We start from the raw sequence: 27,568 nt of genomic DNA, 5'->3' as shown, positions 1-27,568 counted from the left end.
ATTTGTATGTAAATTTATATTCTTATAAATATGAAAACCTAAAAGGATATATTGTTTATATATTGATCATGAATTTAATATTTAGGTCGTCTGATAAGACATTTAATAATAAATTAAATATAAAATGTGTTTATAAAAGATAATTTGTTTTGCAGATGTTGGATTAAAAATAAATCACTAAGACATATAATTAATAAATCCTTCAACAAACCAAATGGCTTGTCATAATTAATGATATACATATGACCTTGTAAACAAAACCCTAATTTACGATAAAATAAATACATATGTAGTAGTAATTATATAAATGAACGTGGAAGAGAGAGGGGAGGGGGGCGTGCTGAAGCGTGCCTGCACTACTACTTGCTTGCTATCCCGTCCTATTCCTTCATCCATAGAATTTTAGTATAATATTTAGACTTTGTCGCTGACAATAAATCCCACCTCCACCTCCTCTAGCTTCCGATTATTTTTTTATCATGCATGTTCATCACTCCGACGTGCCTCCCACCCACCTTTAACCATGCATTAATCCTTGTTTAACCTAATAATTCCACCTTCTATTCCTCTACTCTCATCTCATATCTTTCTTTTCTGTCTTAATTCCCTTCAACTCATCGCACACTAATTAAGTAGGTACGTATAAGTTGTTAGCACGCAATTATAAAGGTATATAAATATGTATATATCCTCTTTCAAACCAATATATTCTCTCCAATCCAAGAGTTTAATTTCTTCTTCTCTTTGGCTTTTCATTTCTCTGGTGAGTTTTTCTATGATTACATGCATTCATACAAGAAATTCATGATGGTGATGAGGCGCAAATGTTTATGGTGCGTTTTTATTGTGTCATCGATTAGGTTATTAGTCAAGAAACATTAAACAAGCAAGCAGCAGCAGCAGCCTAATATTGTTTAATTGGTTTTAATGGCATCTCTATCTTCCCAACCATCTAAGAAGGCCATACGTAGCCCAGTAAGCACTAACAACAGCAGCTCCCAGCAGGGAAATCGTGGTTCCAGCAGCCAAACTGTCAAATTCGCTAGACGAACTTCAAGCGGTCGCTATGTTAGTCTATCAAGAGATGACATTGATATTTCTGGAGAATTATCCGGTGGGGATTACATGAACTATACTGTGCAGATTCCTCTCACACCCGACAATCAGCCAATGGACACGTCCGTGGCAGTCAAGACCGAAGAGCAAAACGTTTCCAATTCTCTTTTTACAGGGGGGTTCAATAGCGTTACGCGTGCCCATCTCATGGACAAGGTGATAGAATCGGAGGTGTCTCATCCTCAGATGGCTGGATCCAAGGGCTCTTCGTGTGCAATGCCTGCTTGTGATGGCAAGATCATGAAGGATGAGAGAGGAAATGATGTCATACCTTGTGAATGCAGGTATAATTAATCATCAAGCATGCATGCATGTTTTGACATAATTACAGAAACATATTTAATTAATTAATTTTGATTTGCAGGCTCAAAATTTGCGGGGATTGCTACATGGACGCCCAAAAAGAAACCGGTTTGTGTCCAGGTTGCAAGGAACAGTACAAGGAGGGTGATTACGATGATGAAATACCAAATTTTTCCAGTGGAGCGCTGCCATTGCCACCTCCAAGTAAAGGTGGTGATCACAATAACATGACAATGATGAAGAGAAACCAAAATGGAGATTTCGATCACAACAGGTGGTTGTTTGAGACACAAGGTACTTACGGCTATGGGAATGCCTTTTGGCCCCAAGACGACATGTATGGTGATGATGGCGATGAAGAGTTTCCGGGCGGCGTCCTAGAAAATATGGATAAGCCTTGGAAACCCCTCAGTCGCGAACAGCCAATCTCCCAAGCCGTTATCAGCCCTTACAGGTAACTTACATCTATCTGTGTCTTGATTTTGGATAAATTCACTATAAACTGCTCTTATAATTAATAATTGCAACGTTAATTGAAGACTATAATGTCCCAGTTAATTTGGAGGAAACTAATATGAACTGCTATAAAAAGGAGTTATTATAGGAACGGGGCAAGTGCTGTTCTGTGATTTCTTACTAAATTGCTTCCAAAGGGTACCATCCAGCTTTCCGAGGCCCAAATAAAGCCGTCATCCGTGGTGGCAGCTGGAGAACTATATATTAGGATATGGAGTATTTAGACTAAACACACGGGAAATAATCCATAAATCTTGGCATTTTCCATAACATTTCTGAATTATAAAAATACAAATGAAAATGATAAAATGGTAGGCTAGTACAACATCTCCTTATCTGTGTGTGTGTGTGTGTATATATATACATTTGCAGGTTGCTGATTTTAATTCGAATGGTGGTGCTGGCTTTCTTCTTGCATTGGCGAATAGTGAATCCAAATGATGATGCAAGATGGTTGTGGGGTATGTCAGTGGTCTGTGAAGTGTGGTTTGCTTTCTCGTGGATCCTGGATATAATTCCCAAACTTCATCCTATGAACCGGTCCACTGATCTTGAGGTCCTCCGAGACAAGTTTGACATGCCATCGCCTTCCAATCCCAGTGGCCGATCTGATCTCCCTGGTGTTGACCTCTTTGTGTCCACTGCTGATCCTGATAAAGAGCCACCACTTGTCACAGCCAACACTATCCTTTCCATTCTCTCTGTGGATTATCCTGTAGAGAAGGTGGCATGCTATATCTCAGATGATGGAGGTGCGCTCCTCACTTTTGAGGCTATGGCCGAGGCAGCAAGCTTTGCTGATTTGTGGGTTCCATTCTGTCGAAAACATAATATTGAGCCAAGGAATCCTGAAACCTACTTCAACCTAAAAGTTGATCCAACTAAGAACAAGAGCAGGCCTGATTTTGTCAAAGATAGAAGGAAGATGAAAAGGGAGTACGATGAATTCAAGGTGAGGATCAATGGGCTTCCAGATTCTATAAGGAGGAGATCGGATGCTTTCAATGCAAGGGAGGAAATGAAGATGTTGAAGCACAAAAGGGAGGGTGGAGGTGATCCTTTGGAGCCAATAAAGGTCCCGAAAGCTACATGGATGGCTGATGGCACCTATTGGCCTGGAACTTGGGCGTCCCCAGCTGCCGAACATTCCAAAGGTGACCATGCTGGAATTCTTCAGGTACTAAACTGCTTCGTGATCATTTTGTATTTCCTCGATCATAAACTTTCTTCTAAATAATTTGACAATATTATATATGTATATAATGTTAATTTGTTACCATGTGGATGCAGGTGATGTTGAAGCCTTCTAGCCCTGACCCACAGATGGGAGGAACGGATGATAAGATGATAGACTTCACAGATGTGGATATACGTCTACCTATGTTTGTGTACGTCTCACGAGAAAAGAGGCCAGGTTATGACCATAACAAAAAAGCTGGTGCCATGAATGCTCTAGTAAGAGCATCTGCCGTTCTATCCAATGGTCCATTCATTCTCAACTTAGATTGCGATCACTACATCTACAACTGCAAAGCTATCAGGGAAGGAATGTGCTTCATGATGGACAGAGGAGGTGAAAATATCTGCTATATACAGTTCCCTCAGAGATTTGAAGGCATTGATCCTAATGATAGATATGCTAATCGCAATACTGTGTTTTTTGATGGAAACATGCGTGCCCTTGATGGTGTTCAGGTACTTGAGAATTAAAGAAATAATTAAGACTAATATATATAATTATTTCCATTTTTAATCACAAGAAAACACACATTAACAGCGATGGATTGATCTTACATGAGTCTATGCATTACAGGGCCCGGTTTATGTTGGAACGGGTTGCATGTTTAGAAGATTTGCTTTATACGGATTTGATCCACCCAATACAAACAAGACGGAGCAAAAGAAAGATTCGGAGACGCTTCCCTTAGCAACTTCCGAATTTGATCCTGATCTTGATTTCAATCTGCTGCCCAAGCGGTTTGGGAATTCTACATTGCTGGCTGAATCTATTCCTGTTGCCGAGTTCCAAGGCCGGCCGCTAGCTGATCATCCTGCTGTTAAGTATGGCCGTCCTCCTGGTGCTTTGAGGGTCCCTCGTGAACCACTTGATGCCACTACAGTTGCTGAAGCTGTGTCTGTCATTTCTTGCTGGTATCACAAAATTTTCATTTCATCAATGATCAATCAACTCTAGCTATCGATTACAACTTTATCTATGCCTGTGACTGTTTGTTTGGTTCTCAACAACAAGAGATGTATATAGATTACAAGATATTCACTTTCTATCTTATTGTTATTTGCTGGTGTATATTAGGTATGAGGACAAGACTGAATGGCGGGACAGAGTGGGTTGGATTTATGGTTCAGTCACGGAAGATGTTGTGACAGGCTATAGAATGCACAACCGTGGCTGGCGCTCTGTCTATTGCATAAGCAAGCGCGATGCATTTCGTGGCTCAGCTCCAATTAACCTTACTGACCGTCTTCACCAGGTGCTTCGTTGGGCAACTGGCTCTGTTGAGATTTTCTTCTCCAGAAACAATGCCTTTTTGGCCAGTGGGCGTCTCAAACTCCTCCAGCGCTTTGCGTATCTTAATGTTGGCATCTACCCATTCACCTCGATTTTCTTGATCGTCTATTGCTTTCTCCCTGCACTCTCACTTTTTTCCGGATACTTCATTGTCCAAACTCTGGACGTTGCATTTTTAATCTACTTGCTACTCATAACTATTTCCCTCATCGTTCTGGCTATTCTAGAGGTGAAATGGTCAGGTATAGAGTTGGAAGAGTGGTGGAGGAACGAACAGTTCTGGCTTATTTCTGGAACCAGTGCCCACTTTGCTGCAGTCATGCAAGGCCTTCTCAAGGTGATTGCAGGAATTGAGATATCTTTCACATTGACTTCCAAGTCTGCAGGAGATGAAGTTGACGATATCTATGCAGACTTGTATCTTGTAAAGTGGACCTCTTTGATGATTATGCCCATTGTTATTGCCATGACAAACATAATTGCCATGGCCTTTGCTTTTATAAGGACGATTTATAGCACAGTTCCGCAGTGGAGTAAGTTTGTTGGTGGAGCTTTCTTTAGTTTCTGGGTGTTGGCTCATTTGTATCCTTTTGCCAAGGGCTTGATGGGGAGGAGAGGGAAGACCCCAACCATTGTGTTCGTTTGGTCTGGTCTCATTGCCATAACAATCTCTTTGCTATGGATTGCCATCAGCCCACAAAAGCCAAATGCAACAGCTGACGGAGTTGGGGGAGGGTTTGAGTTCCCTTGAGCGCCTCAGGTTGAGTGAACACCAGATGCAAGAATCTTAGATTACTGAACTGTACCACCTGCAAGATCCAAGTCGGTTCAAGAAACTAAAAGGTCTGAGATAGAACGAGATTTTGCACCTTTTGTATTTTCTTCATGTAATTTCCTAAAAGACATGTAAAGTAGGAAGGTCAACAATAGGTAACCTGTAACGAAGGAATGGATGGATGCTGAAAAATCCGTAAAATTAAGGTCAAATATTGATGATAATCCCAGAGATATTTTCGAAAGAATTCAGTAGAAAAAAAAAGTGTAGTTTTCTAATCCTCCATAACTCTGTCCCCAAGCGTCGTTTGCATGATGCAATTGTGATGATTTATGCTACTTAATTGCAGAAAAAAACAAGCGTAAATAAACTTGTCCATTTAGATCTCTAAGCTCAACTGTGAATGTGACTTAACAAATTACACTACAAAATCAGAGTTTTGACATGATCCTAAGAACTTTCTTTCATATCTTGGGAGCAAGATGACATGGAAATCTCTTCCCTGTGTGCTCAAGTGACAGCCAAATCCGAATTCTACTGATCTGATAGCTCAAGTCACCTCCTATCCAGGCTTTGTTGTTTCTTCATTTGTTTCTAGAGAGTGAAAGAGGTGGTGGCGGTAGGGGAGGATGGAAGAGAAGAGGAGGAGAGTGACAGCTCAACTGACATGTAATTTGTTTTGTTAAGGTAAAAAAAAGGCAGCGCAGATCGTTGGCTGATGGCACTGTCTGGCAAACTGGCCCCCGTGATGCTATTTTATGGAGTATTTCATTCCGTTAATTTGATAATTGTTTTTTGGGTTCAGGGTTTAGGCCTAGACCCATTCCATCCGTCCTGAGTAATTAAAAGCCCATCATCACCCTTGCATTTGATAAAAAATAAATAATAAATCTCAACTCATCAATCATCATCGAACAGCCCTTGTTCAAGGTTCAAGCTATAAAAATGGATAGCGCAGTAGAATAGCATACCCCTCCGTCTCCCTCCCTCCCTCCCTCCCTCCTAATTAATTAATTAATCCCTCAAGAAACCACCATTTCTCTCTTCTTTTTCTTCTTCTGCTACTCTGGTTTTTTTTAATCATCATACTTACCCTAAACGACAACAATGACAATTTCCTAATTACCAATTATCAATAACAATTTAATAAAAAAGGTTCACAACTCTTTCCTTCTTCTAGGGTTTCCGACACCGTAGAAAACTCCCCCTCCCTCCGTCCCTCCCTGTATTTCCCATTTAAAACAGAAGAAAAGAAATAAAGTTGGAGCTGTTTCTGTTTCTGTATCGGTATCAGTATCAGTATCAATAGCAGTTTCTATGTGAGGGTCAGTTGTTTCCTTTTTTACCACTTGTTTCTGATTTCCTTATATTCTACTGCCACTACTTCATTTATTTTTTTATTAAGTGGAGCAGACTGATATATGTACATGTCAGTTTAATTTTTATTACATTAAAAAAATAATTGAATTGAATTGGAGATGGAAAACGAGGTGCTTGAATTCGATATAGGTTTAGGAAGTGGTGCTGATGATGATGCTGTGGACATTGATATTGATGACGACTTGCCTTCCACTCCTCCCCTTCCCCTTCCCCTTCCTCTTCCCAGCTCCACCTCCACTCCTCCTACTCAAATTTATCTTCCTGAGGGTGATCTTTTGGATCTTGAGCCTTATGAGAGCATGGAATTCGAGTCTGAAGAGGCTGCCAAGGCCTTTTACAATTCTTATGCTAGGCGTGTTGGCTTTAGTACGCGTGTCAGCTCTTCCCGCCGTTCTAGGCGTGATGGAGCTATTATTCAGAGACAATTTGTGTGTGCCAAAGAGGGTTTTAGGAATTTGAATGAGAAGCGTACTAAGGATAGAGAGATCAAGCGTCCCCGTGTTATTACTCGAGTTGGTTGCAAAGCTTCTTTGTCTGTCAAAATGCAGGATTCTGGCAAATGGGTTGTCTCCGGTTTTGTTAGGGGACATAATCATGAGTTGGTCCCTCTTGATCAGGTGCATTGCCTCCGTTCACACAGGCAAATATCTGGCCCTGCGAAGACTTTGATCGATACATTGCAGGCTGCGGGAATGGGCCCTCGTAGGATTATGTCTGCCTTGATTAAGGAGTATGGGGGAATTAGCAAAGTTGGATTTACAGAGGTTGATTGCAGGAACTACATTAGGAACAATCGTCAGAAGAGCATGGAAGGAGACATCCAGCTCCTTTTGGATTATTTGAGGCAAATGCACAATGAGAACCCCAATTTCTTTTATGCTCTCCAGGGGGGTGATGACCAGTTCACGGGCAATGTGTTCTGGTCTGATCCAAGAGCTAGGGCAAACTACAGTTATTTTGGAGACACTGTTACGTTTGACACCACCTACAGGTCCAACAGGTATCGCTTGCCCTTTGCGCCCTTAACTGGTGTTAACCATCATGGACAGCCTGTTTTGTTTGGTTGTGCTTTCTTATTGAATGAGACCGAAGCGTCATTTATTTGGCTGTTTCAGACGTGGCTCACGGCAATGTCAGGCCATCATCCAGTGTCGATCACCACCGATCATGATGCAGTAATAAGTTCAGCCATCATGCAGGTCTTCCCTGAGACTCGACATCGCTTTTGCAAATGGCATATCTTCAAGAAATCCCAGGAGAAGTTGTCGCATGTGTTACTCAAACATCCAAGTTTTGAGGCAGATTTTCATAAATGTGTTAACCTCACCGAGTCCATTGAGGAATTTGAATCCTGCTGGTTGTCGCTTGTTGATAGATATGAACTCCGGTATCATGAGTGGCTTCAAATGATATTCTCTGATCGCAGGCAGTGGGTCCCTGTGTACCTGCGGGATGCTTTTTTTGCAGAGATGTCTATAACTCAGCGAAGTGATAGCATAAACTCATACTTTGATGGTTACGTGAATGCTTCAACCAATCTGAGCCATTTCTTTAAGCTGTATGAGAAAGCTATAGAGAGTCGAAATGAAAAGGAAGTAAAAGCAGATTATGATACGATGAACACAAACCCAGTTTTGAAGACCCCATCTCCAATGGAGAAACAAGCATCCGGGCATTACACTAGAAAATTGTTTGCAAGATTTCAAGAGGAGCTAGTTGGGACGCTTACTTTCATGGCATCCAAAGCAGAAGATGATGGGGAGAGCATTATGTACCAAGTTGCCAAGTTTGGGGAAGATCATAAAGCTTACTATGTTAAATTCAATGTTTTGGAGATGAAGGCGAGATGTAGCTGCCAAATGTTTGAGTTCTCTGGCCTTCTATGCAGACATGTGTTGGCAGTCTTGAGAGTCACCAATGTGCTTACCCTCCCATCACATTACATTTTGAAACGATGGACAAGAAATGCCAAGAGCAATGTCATATTGGAAGAACACCCCACTGATGTATATAATGGCTATCTCGAATCTCATACTGTTCGATATAACACCCTACGCCATGAGGCTTTCAAATTTGTAGATGAAGGATCCAAGTCTCTAGACACTTACAATGTGGCAATGGTTGCTCTGCAAGAGGCCACAACAAGAGTTGCACTGGCTACAAAGAACGAGGGGAGAACTAGTGTTGTGAATAGCCGGAATAGAGGGGACATGGCAAGCAATGGGATTAGGGCTAATTATATCAGTGGGAATCATCTGGGGAGCTCTGGTCAAATTTTGATGGAGGTTAGAATTATTTTCCATTTACCACACTTCATGTTTCATCCATTTTCTTGCAATCACATGATGTCAATTGATTTCATTTATTACCGTCTACTGCTTTATTTCTTCACAGACCTACATGTATATACGATTTTTCTACAATCTACTGTCATTTTCTGTTTTTTTAGCTCCCTGTCAAATTGGTTTTCTGATAAATGTTGAACTTTTCTCTCCATCTTGATGACCCAAAATTTTGATGTAAAAATTATCATGACTAGCTTCTATTTAGCGATCCAATGGCATCTGAGTTTATGACCACTTTCAGAACCTCATCCTCCTCATGACAATCACTAAAAAAGTGATAATCGCAGGCCTTTGTCCATGCATGTACGCTCAAGCTTTGGAAACCCTTGCAAATATGTTGGCCTACTGGCATTCTTTCCCTATCTGTGGTTCTTGGTAGGGTTAGTTGCTTAAGAGCCCTTGATATTCTTTATTTTGCTATGTTAGTAGTAATGTTAAAACATAGATATGGTCGTGGTCATTTAATTCATGGAAATCTCACTAGAATCATTAACTGATTGCATCCTAAATTTTGGAATTTTAGATCTCATGACCTCCTGAAGACCCGTATTGAGTTATTGCCCTAAGTAGATGTTCTGAAAGAAAAACAAAGGTCAAATCCATACATCACGGAAATCTAAGTCTCTTGATTGCGGTGACTTCATTATGGAATCCTAAAAAAAAGTACTTCCCTTTATGGAATTATCAGTAGACGTTTTGGAAAATACAAGGAGAAAGGCACATATAATTTGTAACTCAACCTGAAAGTTTGGCTTTTCACTAAGAACGCTTCTTAACCAGCACAAATCCTATGCAAATTTGGGTGTGGAATGTTTTCTTTGTTTCTTTTGTAAGAGTGAAATCTTATACTGTTTTTCAGATGCATTGTAGGTTTTCTTTTTGAGATCCTCTGCATGTCAGTTAGTGCTCGCATTTCTTATATGGCAGTGCAACAAGATATCTGTGTTATGATGATCTTAGGCCTGTTTTCAACTGTCTTCTTATTGTTGCTATTTTGCAGAAGGATATGGACAAGAAAATCCAAGAACTTAGAGATGATCTGGAGCAGGCAAATCGAAAGTGTGAGGTATACCGAGCTAACCTCCTTTCAGTTTTAAAAGATACTGAGGATCATAAGCTACAGTTGTCAATTCAAGTAGAAAGCATAAAGATTAGTATGAAAGACAGCATCTGAAGGTGCAATAGAACTTTACCATGTAGTTTCGTTTGTAATCTCATCCTTTTTTTCCTTTCTCCTCCCAATCAATTGAAAGTCCAAGTACTTCAATGGTGCTGTGTGGATGAGGTTGATTTTGACCTTTTCAGTGCTTTAGAGATTGTGAAAGCTTTCAATTTATCTTCTCTTGTACAGTGCACTTATTGTCTTTAGATCTATACGAGGAAGCAATAATTTCTTCAATTTTAGGCAGATGCATGGCCAAAAGTTGTGTAATATATTTAGAGAATTTGTTTTCCCAGTATCTCTCTGCTGCACCAAGAAATACATGCAGGATCGATCTTTGCTCTCTCTGAAGTGCATCGTTCATTGGTTTTTAGTGTCTTTATTTACAACACTGCATGCCTGTTCAGTCTGTCCGGCTTCTTTAGGAATACTGCTTTATGCATGCACAATCACAGAAAAATTAACAGATCAATCTTAAGCATTGATTACAGCCATAATGTAGTTAGATACACAAGTGATGCTGCCTTAAAGGCAATGCTCCTTACGACGAGTTTGAAACTTGGATAATGGTAAGTTCAGCAGTTATCATGTGGATCATTTACCAACAAAATGACCATATTTCGGTAAGGCAAGCATGGATAAAGAAAAGAAGCATCAAGGACACTTTATTCCTCGATTTTCCTCGTTCCTTCATTTTCAGGCGTGTAAATTGTCTGTGGATTCATAAACTGTCTTTCAGATAAGCTGAAGCGTCTAGCTTCTTATAAGATGATGGTATAGGGTTGGAAAGAAAACCGTAGGCGGGTCATTAATTATCCAGTCATCCCAATATAACGGATTCCTTCCGGGACCAAAATTCACCACCCATTCCGCTGCGAAATTCCCTTCTCCAAGAGTATGTGGAACTGTAACTTCCCAGCCCCATGTCAATGCATCCTTTTACTGTGGAGTCCTGCTTCATAATCATGTTGAGTACTAAAGATGAGTCCGACTCCAAAATTATCTTGCGCAGACCCAAGGACCAGGCAAGTTGTAATCCAGTTACTGCTGCCCCCAGCTTAGCTCGAACTGAAGAGAAAATCCCAAGGTTAATCCATGTTCCCATGCTATCTCTGATCAGACCACCAGCTGCTGCATTACCATGATTTCCTTTGCTGCACCCATCCATGCACATTTATTTTCACCTAGTCTAGGGGAGGGTACCTCCATCCAATTAACCTCACGTTATTGTTCTGCAAAAACACCTTCTCTTCATCTTTTGTTGCAGATACAATACCAGACACCATGCAGCGGGCTAGTATTAAACTCAGTGCTCTCACCAAAAATTCTCTGATTTGTAGTTTTCCACAGATACTTCAGCAACCATGTTCCCATCTCTGAATTAAACCCCCCCCCCCCTCCTGTACTGTGGCTTTAGGAGTGGAGTCCATGTGCTGCGTGCTACAAAGCAATCTCTCAACACATGCATGGTGTCCTCCCTGACTGAAGGGCAAAGATGGCAGGAAGCATTATCAGTCAGATGCCTAGCTACTCTTTGATCATTAGTCAGCAATTTGTTATGAGCCACCAGCCACAAGAAGTTTCTGATTCTCTCAGGCCCTTTCCAACGCCGAATCAGCCTCCATATCGGTTCCATAGGGAGTTAGCATCCCTCACCTGAAACAAATAAACAGATTTGGTTGTGAATTGTCCACGAGAAGAGTGTCTCCAATACGATGCATCTCCCTCCAGTTCATTACTAGGAGGTGAATGGCTTGCTAAAACCAAAACTACTTGCACCGGCAGAAGATGAGCAAAAAGTTCCCACTTCCATTGTTTTCTCTCATTTACCATGTCCGCTACGGTCGCATTCCCCTCTGCTTCTGACAGTTCGTGAGTTGTATGATGACTTGGAGCCCCATAACCATCAAGCCACACGTCTCTCAATTCCAAAACAGGACTTTCCTTCTATGCCCTACAGACCACATTGTTCCTGCCCTCACCTGCGACCAGACCTTGTAGATTGCTTTCCACGAAGGGGAGTCTTTGCCCTTAGCCTTGGGATCAGATGTACATCCTGTGACCAGCCATACATGCATCGAAGAACACAAATCCAAAGACCATTCATGTCATTCATAATGCTCCACCCCAGTTTCATGACAGAAGCCTTATTCATGCAATGCATATCTCGCATTCCTAATCCCCCTCCAATCTCGGCTGACATGTTTTCTTCCACTTAATCAAGTGAACCTTTTTACTGCCTTCATAATCTGCCCAAATGAATCGACGACATATCTTCTCAATCTCATGGAAGATGGATTTTGGCAGTAAAATGGATTGCATCGGATAAAGTGGAACAGTCATGAGCACGGATTTGCAAAGAGTGATGCGGCCTGCAAGTGATAGGTTTTCACTTGGATTGCAATTTTCAAACACAAGCGTACAAGAAGCAGAGCGCGTCAGAGTCGCCCTCGCTTCTTCAGAACGGTGATCCATGAGAGAGTATGGGCTGTAGAAATATTAGAGCCGGCCCAAGTTGTAGTTTGAGAGGTTGAGTCCACTCCAGATATAAGTGGAAGGAAGCCGAGCAAAGCGAAATATCACTTTGGGCCTTCAAGAGGGTACAGGCTCTGCTGGGCATGGGCTGGCATGGCACTTGTCCCACTTATCCTAAATGAATTAATCCGCACTTCTTGTAAATCTTCCTCTCCCTGAAAGTAGACTTAGAAAGCGAAGATGCTCGAGGGATCTCGTCTGTCTTGCTACTTACGATTGTTTAATCTCCTTTTGATATCTTTGTCTTGAGGAGGCATTCAAGATCCACGTGGTCCTCTCCTCCTCCTCCTGCTTTTAATTTCTCCCATGAATTGACATTAAAAGTGCTGAGGCCCGGGGTTGGGGCCCTCGGTACCCCCTTGCATGTACACTTTTTCCTTGGAATATAATCCACGGTGTCTCCTCAAACCTTCGACAACCTTCTTTTCTTTTTCTTTCCATTCAAGTACTGTACGGCAAACAATGAAAAAGATATGTATTTCTAAATACTTCAGGCTTCAGGATTCAATAAAAAGATATATATAAACCTTTTATTGAATCCTGAAGCCTGAAGTATTTAGAAATCACACAAGAATATTATACTCTCTTTTTTTTACTTAGATTTTTTTTTTCCATTAGATTTTCCTTGCAATGTTTTAATAAGGCACATTTTTAGTGCATAATCATTCAAAAAGAAGTGTTATAAAATCTATAATTATATATATTGAATGGTCATTAAAATCTCTTAAACTTCACAATATTTAGTCTCTTGGTTTTCCATAACACTAGAGTTTTTTAGTATCCTTTAATGTTTTTATTTTCTTCTCCTATAAATATATTATGTGGCTTGTATTTTAAGTATTGAGAAAAATATATAAGAAAAGGTTCGAAGTTTTTTTTAAGTTTTATTCTATGTTTTTATTTATTCTTTTTTTAAAAACACACACACACACTTTATTCTATGTTTTTATTTATTCTTTTTTAAAAAAAAACACACACACACGTATATATAAAATTAGAAATATCATATTTTTAAAAATAATATTTCTTGCATAGGAACAACTAATTTGAAAGTGGTTCTAAATTAGATCATCACGTTTCTGAATTTCTCATCAAATTGATTTATTTGTTAAGATCTTTTAAATCCATATTTATCACCAAGAACTAATTCTTCATCGATTCAAACGTGGTTAATTAAATATTATGAATTTATTAATATTGGCAAATGTGCATAATGATCCTGAACAACTTCACAGCCAAGAATGTTAAGTTCATTTCTTTCCACAATATATGAAAGGGCATTAAATAACCATACCCTTTTTAAGATCCTTCCTTGCCAATATTTGGCATTAGCCTCCGGCCAAAGGCTAACTCTCTCTTTCTTTCTTTAATTTGAACTCTCCTCATCAACAGCTTAATTTGTTGTATCAACTACACCCCAAGTTATTCTCTACTTGGGAAACTTAAGCAAAGTATCAGCCTGTAATCCTTCTAGATATCAATTTTATCATCTTTTTTAAAGTTGAAAACAGGAAGGAAGCCTGTACCCTTGTAATTAATCAATTAGCTTTATATATAAACAAACTGTCATAAGTTACTCCCTAACGGAAAACATGAAGAAGAGGGCATGAGATTAAATAAAGAAATCCATGAAGATCAGTTACAAAGAAATCACTCATCCCATCCACTCACATCACAAGATAAAACTAGAATACACTGAGATCCCATTCGCTTGTGATGGTTGTAAGGAAGCTGGCATAGGTCTCAAGTACAGTTGCCACCAGAAATGTTGCGCTGGTCAGTTGACCTGCACCAGGCACGTGCTGTGCCACCTCCTATTCTCAATATTCCCTTTTACAGAAACTGCAATTTCGAATTTCATCATCACCCTCCAGGTGAAGAGAAGAGGATATGCGATGCATGTAGAAATGGGGTTCTAGGCTTTGTCTACCACTGCAAGCGATGTGGATTTGATCTTCATCCTTGTTGGGCAAACCTCCCTCAAGTTCTAGACGATGGTGAGCACAATTTTTACCTGTGTCGCAAGCTCTCTGGGGCATGTCATCGATGTGGGGGAAAAGGACCAGGTTGGTCTTACAGGTCTCGCTGCAAAACATATAATCTTCATTTATCATGTGTCAAGGAGTTATTAGTGGAAATCTGGGAAGCCATGTATCTCAAAGTGGATGAAAACAAGGTGAGGGAGATGCAGAGCAGGATTCCTAGCCTCAAGGGGACGTTGGCAAACCATCACGGGGGAATTAGAAGTGGAAAGGTTAGGAGGTGCTGTCAGATGGCTGGTGGTGCCATTCGCCTTATAGTCTCAGCTATCCTGGGAGATCCTACATCTATAATTGCTGCAGTCGTTGGGGGTTTCATAACCAAGTAATAATTAATATCCATGACTGAGCCAAAAAAGTAAACCAATTACACACACACACACGAAAGTAGTATTGCTAATGACTAGCAAGTGGTTTATACTTGATATTAATCATTGTTCCTTATTATAACAGCATTATAATTAATACTTAACCGTGTTTGATTTGTTACCCTTAATTTCATGTATTATTATGTGTATCATTACTTGAACGATATTTATGGTATGGAAAATCCATTCATTTTGTGTGTGAATCTCTTGAAAAGTGCAGTGCTCTTGGTCCAAATAATAAAAACAAAATTTCTTTTCTTCTAAGTACCGAATACCTTTAAAAGGTTATTATTGTGGTTCTCTATACCTAAATGGTAGATAGATAAATGAAAAACACGTAATGGGCTAGGTTTTAACGACAAGTTACAGCAAAAAAATTCTCCATCATAATTTCCTAGTGTTTTCTCTATATTCATTTCTAAATCTGGCTTGTCAGCAAACTCTTGAAATAGCAGAAACTAACTTGAGGAAAGCGGAAGCAAGAGACAAATAATTGAGGCAAATCTAGCTCTCAAATGAGCTAGAGCACGAGTAGAGGCTATCAATGTGATTTCGTAACTATAACTAGTTGGCGGTGCGCCCGAATAATCAAAAAAAACTTTTGTGTGTGTGTGTGAGAGAGAAAGAGAAGATCGTAAAACTCTCATTTGAACCCCCTGCTCCCATATTTTGCATGATCTCCTCGTCTTTCTTTCTACTCAATCGTACGTATAGCTGAAACATATAGGTGCATGTCCAGAATCCAAATTAGATCATGACTGTCGTCCTCGTTATTGTGCTGTTCAACCTTGCACATCTCTAGCTTTCACTGACGTATCATTGACATTAGAGAGATTTGTTGATGAAGATCACGAGAAGTTACTGACTCTCAGTGGCAATTCATCCATAAGCACTTTAACTTGCTCCTGAAACTCCCATGATGCTCATACATACTTAGAAACAAAAAGAAGCATCTGGCCGCATCATGTATCATAAACCTGTCACGTACCTGGATGGATGATGGCAAAGGTGATAATGGAGATGACAGATTAATTAACCTCCTTCAACCCCCGCTTTTGTCATTAACAAAGAGAAAGATTGGGAGGCTGGTCATGGCTTGGATTTTCTTATAGCTCCAAATGTTAGCACACCCAAAGCAAGTTATGAGCAATGGATTGGCCTGACCAATGCCTCTATTGATGGTAACACTAGTGCAAACCACTTTGTGGCTATAGAGTTGACGCGGAAAAGCAAGATGGCATCGATGATCCAAATGGCAATCATATCGGGTTCAATATCAACAGCATTAATTTGATAAAAAAATATCTCTTTTTAACAAATAAAATATCACACTCTCTCTTGATTCACCCGGAGTTAATTACAAGGGAAATAGTTTGTAAATAAATAAATAAAAAAGATATTTATTCTCCGTGGAAAGAAATATTTCTAAAGGTGAGATTTTATTTTATAGTAAATTAAATTAAACTACAGTGGAGAAATTCTTTTATTTTACTAACTAATATTATTATATGAATATTTATAATATCAAAAGATCACATTTAAAACTTGAAACTTAATATGAATATTTATACTATTTCATAAATAGTATAAATAATTTATGAATATTTATACTATTTCATAAATAGTCATATTATTTGATATGAATAATTATAATATTTCATTAACAATTATATTGTTTGATGAATAATTATATTATTTAATTATTATGTTTCAAGTCTTTAAAAGTATGTTACTATATAAAAAATAAATACAATAAAAAACATAAGTTTTTTTTTTATTTTATCTTCTCATTCTTTTGGAGGTTTAAAGAGCTTAATTATATCTTAGAGATGTTGTCTTTGTGTGAGATAAATAAGCACCTTAAAAATAATGTTTTCTCGCTTCTAAGCCAACTCCATATTTGTTTCTATTCTAAACATTTCTAACAATTTTAAGGTGATTATTTTGATGGTGACAAATATGAATTATAACGTCAAAGTTAATAAAGATGTTAAAATTCAACTAGATCGGTTTAATAGTATGAATTACATAAGATTAGACAAGATGATATTCCAACTTATTTCATTAAAAATTTATTATATTTTTTATCCGAATCTATATGCATTACCGGAACCACAAGAAGATGAATCTATCACCATTAAGACTGCAAAAGTAAAACGTGAAGAAGATGAAGTGCTTGGTCGAGGGCATAAACTGAATACTCTAACCAGTTAACTTTATGACATCTTTTTCAAATTAAAGTCTCCAAAAGAAATTTCAGTTGCTTTGAAAACACACTACAAGCAGGAAAAATCAGGTTCTGATCGTTTTCTTACTTTAAAATTTTTCAAGTATGAGATTATTGACAATAAGCCAATCATGAATCCAGTCCATAAAATTGATCGTTTTCTTACTTTAAAATTTTTCAAGTATGAGATTATTGACAATAAGCCAATCATGAATCAAGTCCATAAAATTTAAATGCTAATATCAAAACTTAATGATTTGGATATCAAAGTTCCTGATTCATTTCAAATGGGGTTATTTTATCAAAACTTCTACCATCTTGGAATGAATATAGAAAGAAAATATTGCAATCTACAAACAATTATACATTTAAACAGTTTCAAATACTCTTGTAAATTGAGGTTCAATTTGGTATACATGAATTGCAAGCAACAAATTCTAAAGTGAATTTGGTTACTAAAACTGGTTTGACAATAACTCAAAATAATCTAAAATTAAAAAAAAATAATCAAATTAAAAAAAATACTAATAAAAAGCATAGAGTTTGTTTCCACTGTGGAAATAAAAGGCACTATGTAAAAAAATATAGATTCAAGAATTTTTATAAAAAAAATAATTTTTTCAAAGTAAATATAGTTGAAAAAAACAAACTCAATAAAATAAATAAATACTTAAAAAATAATATTTTTATACCTCTAAATCAACTTTATAATTATTTTCATCCTAAATATCAGTAACAACTCCAGGATTATGGAGGTGTACATGTTGAAAGAAAGAAATCCTACGCCGAACGAGTCTCTATTAAATGAGGCTATAGAGGCCTGGAGTACCTGAAACAAGACTCAAACTTCGGTTTTTTTGCTTCCACGGGTGATCTACATATTGAATTAAATTGTGTGCTGAAATGAAGCTTACATAAATAATCAACCCGGCAGTACAATGATGTGAAATGGTGGAAAGTTGATGAAATATAAATATTACTCCAGTTAAACCAAACAAAACCCTAGTTAAGGTTAAAATAGCGTCTCATAGTTACAATTTTGTGCCCCAAGGTGATTGAAGCCTGGAACAAATCGTGGCCAAACCCTAGTTTTCTCCAAGGGTAAGTACCATTCTAATTGACCTCTTTTCTTTTCTTTTCATATAATTCCTTCTGCTCTTCTTATTTATTCCAGTAAAATAACGGTTGCAAAGGATTTTTTTCCTCTCTATTCTTCTTCTTTTTCATCAATAAAATCTTATTAGATATTATTTTGATTTGATCTTATTTATGTATTGAATTTTGTTCAATCATAATTTTTATTGCTTGAACCTAAAGAATTTAGGGTTTCTTTTTTCGGACTTTGCCACTGCCTCGCGTACCTCCATTTATGTCTGTCTTCACGTGGCCTTCCATAAGCTCCATTGACAGTACAACTGGTTCACTCTCCAGCGTAACATCATCTTCTCAAAATTATGCAAGTACACACATTGTAAAAAAATTGCAGAGGACTCCATCAAGACTCCCGGTTTAGATCCTTGAGCTTCTGTAGTTTTGGAGCCATGTTACTAGAAAAGCTACAAAGTTTCTGCATGTCATCCTTCTAGTTTCCTCTATGGCGTTGTTTTTTCATGTTGTCAAACTTACTCTGCATTTGTAGACATCATACATCTTGTTGTATCTTCATTTTCTAACAACCACCCCTGCAGTCTTTTAGATCTAGAGGTATACTTGTACGGAAGCTAATTAGAGATCAAAACACTGTAATTAAGTGCACGATTTCCAGGATTTCTTGTTTGTTAGTTCAATTGTCTCCATTCAAACACTATTGTAAGGAAAACAATAAAATTGTGGTACATCACATCCATATCTTTTTGCAAGCATCTTTTAGCCAGTGTGCCAGAACTGATCAATATCGATAATGCTGGATCAGATCATTAATAAATTTATGCCCCAGTTCAGTAAATTTCAAGACAAATGGAATCACAAAACTCGAGTTCCCATTGAAAGCTTCCTCACACGAGTTGAGTTCAGTATAAAGATAAAGATCGCCTAGAGTGAAAGAACGAACAAATATCTCAGGCGGATCCTTCAAGCAAGGCATACTTCATTAGGAACTTCTTTTGGTTACAACCAAGCATCTCACTCAAGCTACAATCTAGTTTCCTCTGTTTCAAAATTTTACACCTCGACTCCAAAGTTTTCTTCAAACCATGCTGTAAGAAGTGTGGGTAATCAACAAATTCATCAATTTGTCTTCCCATTACTTCCACCAAGAACTTGATCCGAGGTTCCAGAGAATTCCTGATAATCTTGATCAAAATAGGGGGATAACCAGTCACCAAAGCTGCAATTTGTCTATCATTAAATCCACATCTCCTTAGATAAGCAAAATTGGGTTTCAGAATCTTGTTGACATCTCTACAAAGAACTTCGGGGAAGTTCATGACCACCGTTTGAAGATCCAGCTCTGTCAGTCCAACTGACTTGAGAAACTCTGAAGTGGGGCGTAGTCTCTTGTCAACGCTATACCCCATTATAAAGGGGTGTTTCACCAAAACTTTACCAATTATCCCATCTTTGGTAAGGCCAAGAGCAGCAAGAAAGTCAACAATTTGTGTGAGCTTGGAATCAATGCTGTAGCTGATGAGCCTTGGGTTGAGCAATAAAATCTTGCCGAGTTGCTTTTCCGGGACCCCAAGTGCCTGAAAAAAAGCCAAAAGGGGGCAGAGCTTCTCTTCAACGCTATGAGACAGTATGTGAGGGAACTCGGTTATGGCGGAAGCAACTTCACGGGGTTTAGAACCAAGGGTAGCAAGGCACTCAACCATGGGGATGAGCTTCTTATTGAGACCGAGAGTGAGGACTTGGGACACTTTGAAATAATTGAAGGGAGCTTTCTCTCTTGAATGCCAATGGTTTTGAGGTAAGCCCAGTTTTCAGATGCCCTATCCCCCTAGGTGCCTTGTAGGCATTTGCACTTTCGGAACATTTCATGGACGGCGTTGTCATCAAAACCTCTATCCCTGAAGAACCACAGGATGCTGCTATTACCATTTTGAGTGCTTGCCATTTCCATATGGGCCGCGAAGAAAAGAAGCAAATGTAATGGTTGTACGAGTAGGGCGAAAAAGAGAGGGAAGGGGAGATGAAATAGAAAATGAAGGAATGAAGATAACATTTGGTGAAATGAGCAAAGGATATAAATGAAGAAGGTTGAAGATTGACTAAAGATTTTGGATAAGAAGTTTTAAGCATTGCAACAAACAAGTTAAGTAATTAGTTGGTGACTTTAATCATATGAGAATGGTGAATTGATTGTATAGCAAGACTATCTTTTGCTTTTTACAAACTACTTTCCATTACATTACAATTGAAAATGAATTGAAACAAAAGAAAGCGATGGTGTTGTAAATGTAAGCGTAATAACTTCATATTTGAATAGCGAGCAACACATAAGAATAAATAAATAAATGCCATACAGCTCTTTCTATCAAGTAATAGAGAAGAAATCATCACCGTAAATAACTTCAACTTGTATATGAATAATTACAAGCAAGGGTGATGAAATAAATAAATAATAACGAATCTCGTCGCAGCACTACATATGAACAATATATATAAGATGAAGAAGATAGTGAGAGAAAGGTCTGACCTTGAGAAGAGAAGCTTAGCACTACTGATTTTTATTTGAGTAATTTATATTCAATTCATCTCGTCTCTCCCAGTTTGCTCCTTCGCGCTTGCCTTTTCTTCTTCTTCTTCTTCTGCGACTGTTCTGTTGTATTTGTATTCTATTCCATTCTAGCCGACATGTAGTCCACTGCTGAAAAGCTAGAGTTTTTGTTCCAGGTTTTTTCACGTTATTTACCACAATTGCCCTTACTGTTTCTAACCGAAAAGACCATGTTGGCCTCATCTCCTTGGCGTTTCTTTCTCTATCCTATTCATTTTGAAAGTATCCGTTTGCTTGTGTCATCTGTTTTCATTTTTCAAAAACCCCAAAACTAAAATCCCCTTTTCCCTTTCTTTCTTCAAAATCAAATGCTGATTTAATCAGTCAGTCACTCCGGGCAGTGGCAATGGCATCGTCATCTCAATTTCGGATCTTGAAGCTCCATTCTCTCTCGCTTACCTCGCTTTTTCAAATACTGCGCCGTTTCAGCAGCTCTGTTAAAGGACGAGCTACTACTTCTACTGGTGTTGCTGCTGCTGCCGCTGGTTTAAATTTCAATGATGAAGAAGAAAGGAAGACGCAGATCCAGAATCAGAATCAGAAACCACCGGATCCCATACCAAACAGGCCTTTAAGAGGCGAGAGACCTAACTTCAATAATAACTATAGCAATAGAGGAATGTGGTGGTGGAGGAGGAGGAGGAGGAGAACCTAACTAACAATCCCCGCCGTCCCCAACCATCTCATCCGCCTCCATCAACCTCACAGCTCCAAACAGATGATTTTAATAGCATCTCTGATGATGCTTTTCTCGATAAATTCAAGCTCCGTCCTGGCCACCACCACAACAACAACAAGAAGAAGGATATCAATCCTCCTCCCTCTACTGATACTGCTGCTGTTACTACAAATGAACAAGAAAGGAGCACTTCCTCTTCCCAGTCCCCACATGATGCTCAAGATATCTTCAACAAAATGAAGGAAACTGGACTCGTCCTTAATGCTGTCGCCATGCTTGATGGCCTCTGCAAGGATGGCCTTGTCCAGGAAGCCATGAAACTCTTTGGCACCATGCGTGAGAAAGGCACCATTCCTGAAGTTGTCATTTACACTGCTGTCGTCCATGGCTTTTGCAAAGCACTCAAGTTCGATGATGCCAAGAGGGTTTTCAGGAAAATGCAGTCCAATGGCATCACTCCTAATGCTTTCAGCTATAGTGTCTTGATTCAAGGACTCTCTAAATGTGATCTCTTTGATGGTGCTATCGATTTCTGTTTCGAGATGTTGGATGCTGGCCACTCCCCCAGTGTTAGCACATTTGTTGCATTGGTTGATGGCTTGTGTACCGAAAAGGGAGTTGAAGAAGCCAGGACTGTTATTGGGACATTGCGCCAAAAGGGATTCTATGTTCATGACAAAGCTGTAAGAGACTTTCTGGACGAAAACAAACCGCTTTCTTCCTCTGTTTGGGAAGTAATTTTTGGCAACAAACCTTCACACAAACCATTTTGACTTGTCTTCCTAAACTAGTGATGGGATGATGCTTCGTAAGTTTTTTTTTAAAAATTTTTTTCTTCTTCCTCCACTCTGTTTCTTTGGCTCCCTCTTAAGCTTAACAGCAAACTTTGTCTCAACTCTCATCTTCATAGATGGAATCTCATCTCTTATGCTTGTAAATGTTTTATGCTTTTTTCAGTTACTGGATATTTGCTACTCATGTGTTAATGAATGTATTTGATCAGCGGTTGTCTTGTTAAAGGCTATTGTGGTTCCATTGGCTTGGCTAAGATTCCTTTACAATATTATGATATAGTCACTTCAGGAGGCATTGGGTAGGATTTCAGAAGTTGTACCTATAGATCATCTTGAAGAATTGTTAGGAGATTTCTGACTTTGCTTTGGCTCTTCATTACAGTGAGAACATCAACATTTTTTTTAAAAAAAAAAATCTCTGCTTTGCGAAATGCCACATGTAAATTGCCATCTTCAAACAATATACATGTATTTCGTGCATTTTGCCAACTGCTCTTTGTGCCCTTGGCATATATTGCCTTTTTGTAACAATTCTGAACTAAATTGAAATGGGTGAAATAGAACAAATTTATTGAATTTCAAAATGCTGAACTCACGAGACAAAAGGACTAAATAAAAAGACAAATAATTTGGTGAATCAATTTGAGGTGCTCCATGCCTCCCATGGACTAAAGTCCAGTCATGAAATTTCCCATATCCCTTCCCCCAAACCAATTCGGATAGTAAAATTATAAATAATTTTTTTAATTAGTTATATATCAATAATTCTAGTTAAGAAATTAAATTCTATTAAAATTTGATAAAAATAAGTCAACAATATTATAATTAATGAGTAATCTAAATAAAATGAGAGGGTAAATAGTATGAATCAATAAATTAATGACATTGAAAAATAAAAAATTTTAGAATAAAATTTCTCAATATAAACGAATTATTGAAAGGTAGGAAGCACACATAAACCTAGTGATAATCTAGTTGTTTCCATTATAATAAATCTTGATAAACCCCCTTTAAGTTGCAACCTAATGAGTTTAAATTAGTAATATGTTGGGAAAAATTCAAATTAAAAATAATTATTTAAAATTAAATAGAATAATAAAAAAATTTTAATGTTAAAATTTCTTCATATAGCATGAATCTTCAATTTTTGTATATTCTTGGCAGATTTGAATTTTGATTTCAAACATGTTGTTCTCTCTCATTTAAATGAATTATTGACCTACAATATACAATTGAAAAATTTTAGATGTCTAGTTTCTATCCCAACTTTAATTAAAATAAAATTCCATCGGTATCTCTAAATATGTCCTAAACAGTATACGAAAATCTTATTTGATATATTTAACAATATTAGTTTACTAACTTTGACCCTCTGAAATATTATATTCTTTTAACTCTATTTGACCTAAAAATATACTACAATATATGTTTATATATCTAATATTTCCTTGTAAAATTTTAACTTTATCTAATATATGATTTTAAAGACATGTTTGATCTCGCAAAACTAGTCAAGGGATTTTTTAAGGTTAAATTTGAACCTAACTTGGTTCATATAATAAATTTAGTAAACTTAAAAAATCAGATCGAGTTTATTGATTTTACTAATTTTACACGATTTAAGTCTGATTTTACTGATTTCGAGTTTTTAATCCGATTTAGTATGTTAGAGAAGATTTTACAAGTTAACTTGCAATTTTAACAACTTTGGTCAAGACTCTGGTTAAATAATGATCTTGGAAGACAATGGATTTTGAACTCAAATTAACAAAAAATACTAAAAGGTTGTTATAGCATGTGTTTTATTGTGGATTTAATTAGTGTAATTATTATTTTACATTTTATTTCTTTAATAATTACCTTGTTATTGAGGGTAAAACTGTATTTTCTATAGGATCCAAATACTATTTGATAATTGATTAGGGGCAAGATTGTTGTTTTATATATTTTTATGTATAGTAAAAATATTATATTGCCCTCAAAGGCTAAAAAAATTAACCTTTGATCCAAGAGTTTTTGCTTCTTGACATGTTTATTTGTACAGTGAAATAATATTTGTGCCTTTTAGATCTTAGAAATATTAACATTTGAGTGAGGGGTTGTTATGTCTTTGCACATTTTATTTACAGTAAATTTTTGGTTTTGCTTTTTGACTTTGATTAATTAAAGGTTGCTTGGAAAGATATTTATGTATTTGCGTCATGGCTTTTTTTAATAATATTTGTATGCCCTCATGGTCGTTTTAGTAATTTGTATTATTATAATATTAATAAATCGATAAAGTTGGTCTATGCATGCCACGCACACGTAGGCACATCATCTCCCCCAGCTCTATTCGGGTGGCTCGTGGTGGCATGTACGGTGATTAAAAAAAAAGGTTGATTGCCTACTCACTTGATATGGAATATGTTTTAGGGTGACATATGTTGCCATCTAAACAACAATTTAATAACAATTGGTCTCTTTTCTCCTTCCCTTCTTCTTTCTTTCATACCTCGATATATATGTAGAGCTTTGACAAATTTAATTGTGTTCTCTAGTTTGTATTTGTTTAGATTTTGATTCTTATTTTTTTAATTTTTATTTTTGTTAGATTTGATGCTTCTTTAAGTTTGTTTTGTTTTTAATTTTACCCCTAATCATTTAATTTAATTAAATTTTTTTATCCAATATGATACTCATTCTTTTTATTGTTATTTTTTTTTATCTTTTTAACTATTATTTTTATTATGTCCTTGGGAGCTTGATTTAATTTTATTTGATTTCTAATTTTTTATTACTTTTTTATCCTTTTCTTCATTTATTTTGTTTTTCATTGTATTCCCTAATTAGTTTCATTCAATTATTTTTGTATGCTATTTAGTCCTTATTTTTTAATTTTATTTTTTTATGGTTTGAAATTTTCCTTATAGTTTTTTTATATCTGTTTTTTGTAAGATAATTTTAATCTCATAACTTGGTTCACAGTTTTGACGATGAACCTGGTTTAAGTTCAATCTTTGTAAAGGTCTTTTTTTAATTATTTTTTTATTTTTATTATTAAATATTGAATTGTTGAGCTTTGAGCATCTTAATTTGTTTTGCTTTTTTTTTTTTTTCATTGGGTTATTATTATCTCATATCTCAATTTGAAAGTTGGTTGAGTTGACTTGATTTTTTTTTTAAAAAAAAATTGATTTTATCCTTTGTCATTGAATTATTAACACTTGAACATATTTTATTAAGTATTATTTAAAAACAAACCCATGCATAATGGGTTATTCCAAGTGCAGGACGGTAAAATTAACCCGAGTTATCTTCCATTTTCTTACTAATTTTTTTAATTTAACTTTGGTATTTTTTACCAAATGCTTTTTTTGGAGGTTTGATGTTTTTCCTTGATTTTTTATAGGTTTTTTTTTTTTTATTTCGTCATTTTGCATGGAAGAATTTGTCCTTTAGCCTTGTTTTTTTTTTTGTTTGGTTATTACAATGACATGTTAGTAAAATTAACTTAGATTAGCTTAAAGTTTTTTTTTTTGTTGAATTTTGTTATGTTTGTTAAGTGATTCTTTTGATTTCTTGTTTATCCTTATTTTTATGAACGGTAAGTTTATCAAGTTATATTGAATTGATTTAAATTTGTTTTTTTATTATTATATTTTTAGATTTTTTTTTTATCTTTGACAATAAGTTACTAAGTTTTCAACTTTACAAAAAAAATTTATTTTTTTTGCTGGTTGTTTCGGTGTTATATCATGATTTGATAAATTTAAACTGATTTATTTCAGGTTATTGTTGTTTAAAAATTATTTTTTCACCTTAAAAAATTTTGAATACGCCAGCAGCGTAGTGTGGGTCGCTGTCTAGATGGATGCTAAAACTGCTCCTTGTGTTGCCGTTTTGACTGGTTAGACCACGCATCCTTTGCTTAACCGCGGCGCCCCAGCATGACTTGTGGTTTGTTAAAATGAGTTGCTAGGCGGGCAGTAAAGATCATGTGAACAGGTAGGTGATGGATATCCTGGAATCACTGCTACGTGTGGCAGTTGCTGTACGTTTTGGCAATGCCAGCCCAGCCCAGCCCAGCCAGAAAGGTTTAATCGACAGAGAGAGAGAGAGAGAGAGCATGGAGGGTGATGAACAACGATAATAATAATAATAATAGAAGGGATTGGGGCTGCACAAGCATTGCATGGCACATGGTCGGTTAGTGTTTAATCGAAGGGAAGAGAAAGGAAAGGGTGGATGTTATTGTAATGAGCAGTCTGAATGCATTTCCCAAAACAAAATTCTTGTTCTTATACTCTAATGTTGTGAAAGATCTTTTCAGATATGGTCGGCATTGTTTTTTTTTTTTTTTAAATTTTCCCCTCCATCTGCCTCCAAGTCAAACCGGACCCCTTGGCTTTGGGCACCGCCTTTTCCATTATCGATCCACCCCTGCTAGCCCACCTTATGCAGTGCTCCGGGGTGCCCCTGTCTAGGGGCACAAGTACACATGACCATTATCTGAAAGTATAAGCAAAAAATGAACTTGCTCTCGAACAATATGTGTCTAAGAACCAAGGATATCATTTGCCATGTTTTTCTTTTTTAAGAATCACATCGACTTAATCTTGTGAGTCTGAATAATGGATGCACACAAATTAAGTAGCACGGAGCAATTTGAGCTTGGCACAGCACTTCAAATATCATTCCTATGTCAGGATTTAATCATTACAAGGTTGACGAGAGGGTAGGAGCCTTGCTGGGTTGGACCAAGTTGTAGTTGACCCCCAAAAAACACCTTCATTGGAGATATTGTTTATGTATGAAAATTAAAGATCAACTTATAATTAAAGTCAAGTTGTTTTCCATCATCTCTCTGTTCAATAAAGTTGCTTTGTATGGTTTCAAATGAATGAAATCAAACCCTCCATGCTCGTATTTACCATTGATAAACATAGAAGATCAGAAAAATTCACGATGCCTACTATACAAACACATTAACATAATATTAAAAAATTACAAGGAGCACGCACAGTAGTGTTAGAATAACACAAGACTGGGTGGCTAAGAGAGAATGTGGGGTCGGCGCCAACCCCGCCGTATTGCGATATTAA

At 37.1% G+C, this 27,568-nt stretch overlaps 3 protein-coding genes and 2 pseudogenes across 3 annotated transcripts; 4 read left to right on the top strand and 1 right to left on the bottom strand.

Annotated features, from left to right (window-relative positions):
• The first annotated feature begins 748 nt into the window (after positions 1–748).
• Positions 749–5,494, top strand: LOC105108289 (cellulose synthase-like protein D4). Its single transcript, XM_011002544.1, has 6 exons — positions 749–1,400; positions 1,481–1,873; positions 2,308–3,112; positions 3,226–3,630; positions 3,749–4,086; positions 4,250–5,494. Exons 1-6 carry the CDS (start codon positions 928–930, stop codon positions 5,214–5,216), a joined length of 3,381 nt encoding a protein of 1,126 aa, XP_011000846.1. The 5' UTR covers positions 749–927; the 3' UTR covers positions 5,217–5,494.
• A 759-nt stretch (positions 5,495–6,253) lies between these two features.
• On the top strand, positions 6,254–10,470 carry FRS5 (FAR1-related sequence 5). Its single transcript, XM_011002543.1, has 2 exons — positions 6,254–8,905; positions 9,966–10,470. Exons 1-2 carry the CDS (start codon positions 6,719–6,721, stop codon positions 10,137–10,139), a joined length of 2,361 nt encoding a protein of 786 aa, XP_011000845.1. The 5' UTR covers positions 6,254–6,718; the 3' UTR covers positions 10,140–10,470.
• A 3,689-nt stretch (positions 10,471–14,159) lies between these two features.
• On the top strand, positions 14,160–15,036 carry LOC105108287 (uncharacterized; annotated as a pseudogene).
• A 4,158-nt stretch (positions 15,037–19,194) lies between these two features.
• On the bottom strand, positions 19,195–21,081 carry LOC105108286 (uncharacterized; annotated as a pseudogene).
• Positions 21,082–21,357: 276 nt separating this feature from the next.
• LOC105108350 (pentatricopeptide repeat-containing protein At4g38150-like) lies at positions 21,358–22,492 on the top strand. The gene is made up of 2 exons (XM_011002636.1): positions 21,358–21,492; positions 21,627–22,492. The coding sequence occupies exons 1-2, from the start codon at positions 21,358–21,360 to the stop codon at positions 22,461–22,463; spliced, it is 972 nt and encodes a 323-aa protein (XP_011000938.1). The 3' UTR covers positions 22,464–22,492.
• Positions 22,493–27,568: the final 5,076 nt, after the last annotated feature.

Source organism: Populus euphratica, unplaced genomic scaffold (assembly GCF_000495115.2).
Source record: "Populus euphratica unplaced genomic scaffold, PopEup_1.0 scaffold190.1, whole genome shotgun sequence".
Classification (NCBI taxonomy): Eukaryota; Viridiplantae; Streptophyta; class Magnoliopsida; order Malpighiales; family Salicaceae; genus Populus; species Populus euphratica.
The sequence above is the reverse complement of the archived record's forward strand: the minus strand, read 5'-3'. Positions and strand labels throughout refer to the sequence as shown.

Bases quoted from the DNA above. Each gene is read 5' to 3' on its own strand.
- LOC105108289 (XM_011002544.1), top strand. From the start codon at position 928: ATGGCATCTCTATCTTCCCAACCATCTAAGAAGGCCATACGTAGCCCA. The intron at 1,401-1,480 runs GTATAATTAATC...TTTGATTTGCAG, and splicing joins GTCATACCTTGTGAATGCAG to GCTCAAAATTTGCGGGGATT. The intron at 3,631-3,748 runs GTACTTGAGAAT...TATGCATTACAG, and splicing joins GTGCCCTTGATGGTGTTCAG to GGCCCGGTTTATGTTGGAAC.
- FRS5 (XM_011002543.1), top strand. From the start codon at position 6,719: ATGGAAAACGAGGTGCTTGAATTCGATATAGGTTTAGGAAGTGGTGCT. The intron at 8,906-9,965 runs GTTAGAATTATT...GCTATTTTGCAG, and splicing joins CTGGTCAAATTTTGATGGAG to AAGGATATGGACAAGAAAAT.
- LOC105108350 (XM_011002636.1), top strand. From the start codon at position 21,358: ATGGCATCGTCATCTCAATTTCGGATCTTGAAGCTCCATTCTCTCTCG. The intron at 21,493-21,626 runs GCTGGTTTAAAT...CTATAGCAATAG, and splicing joins CTGGTGTTGCTGCTGCTGCC to AGGAATGTGGTGGTGGAGGA.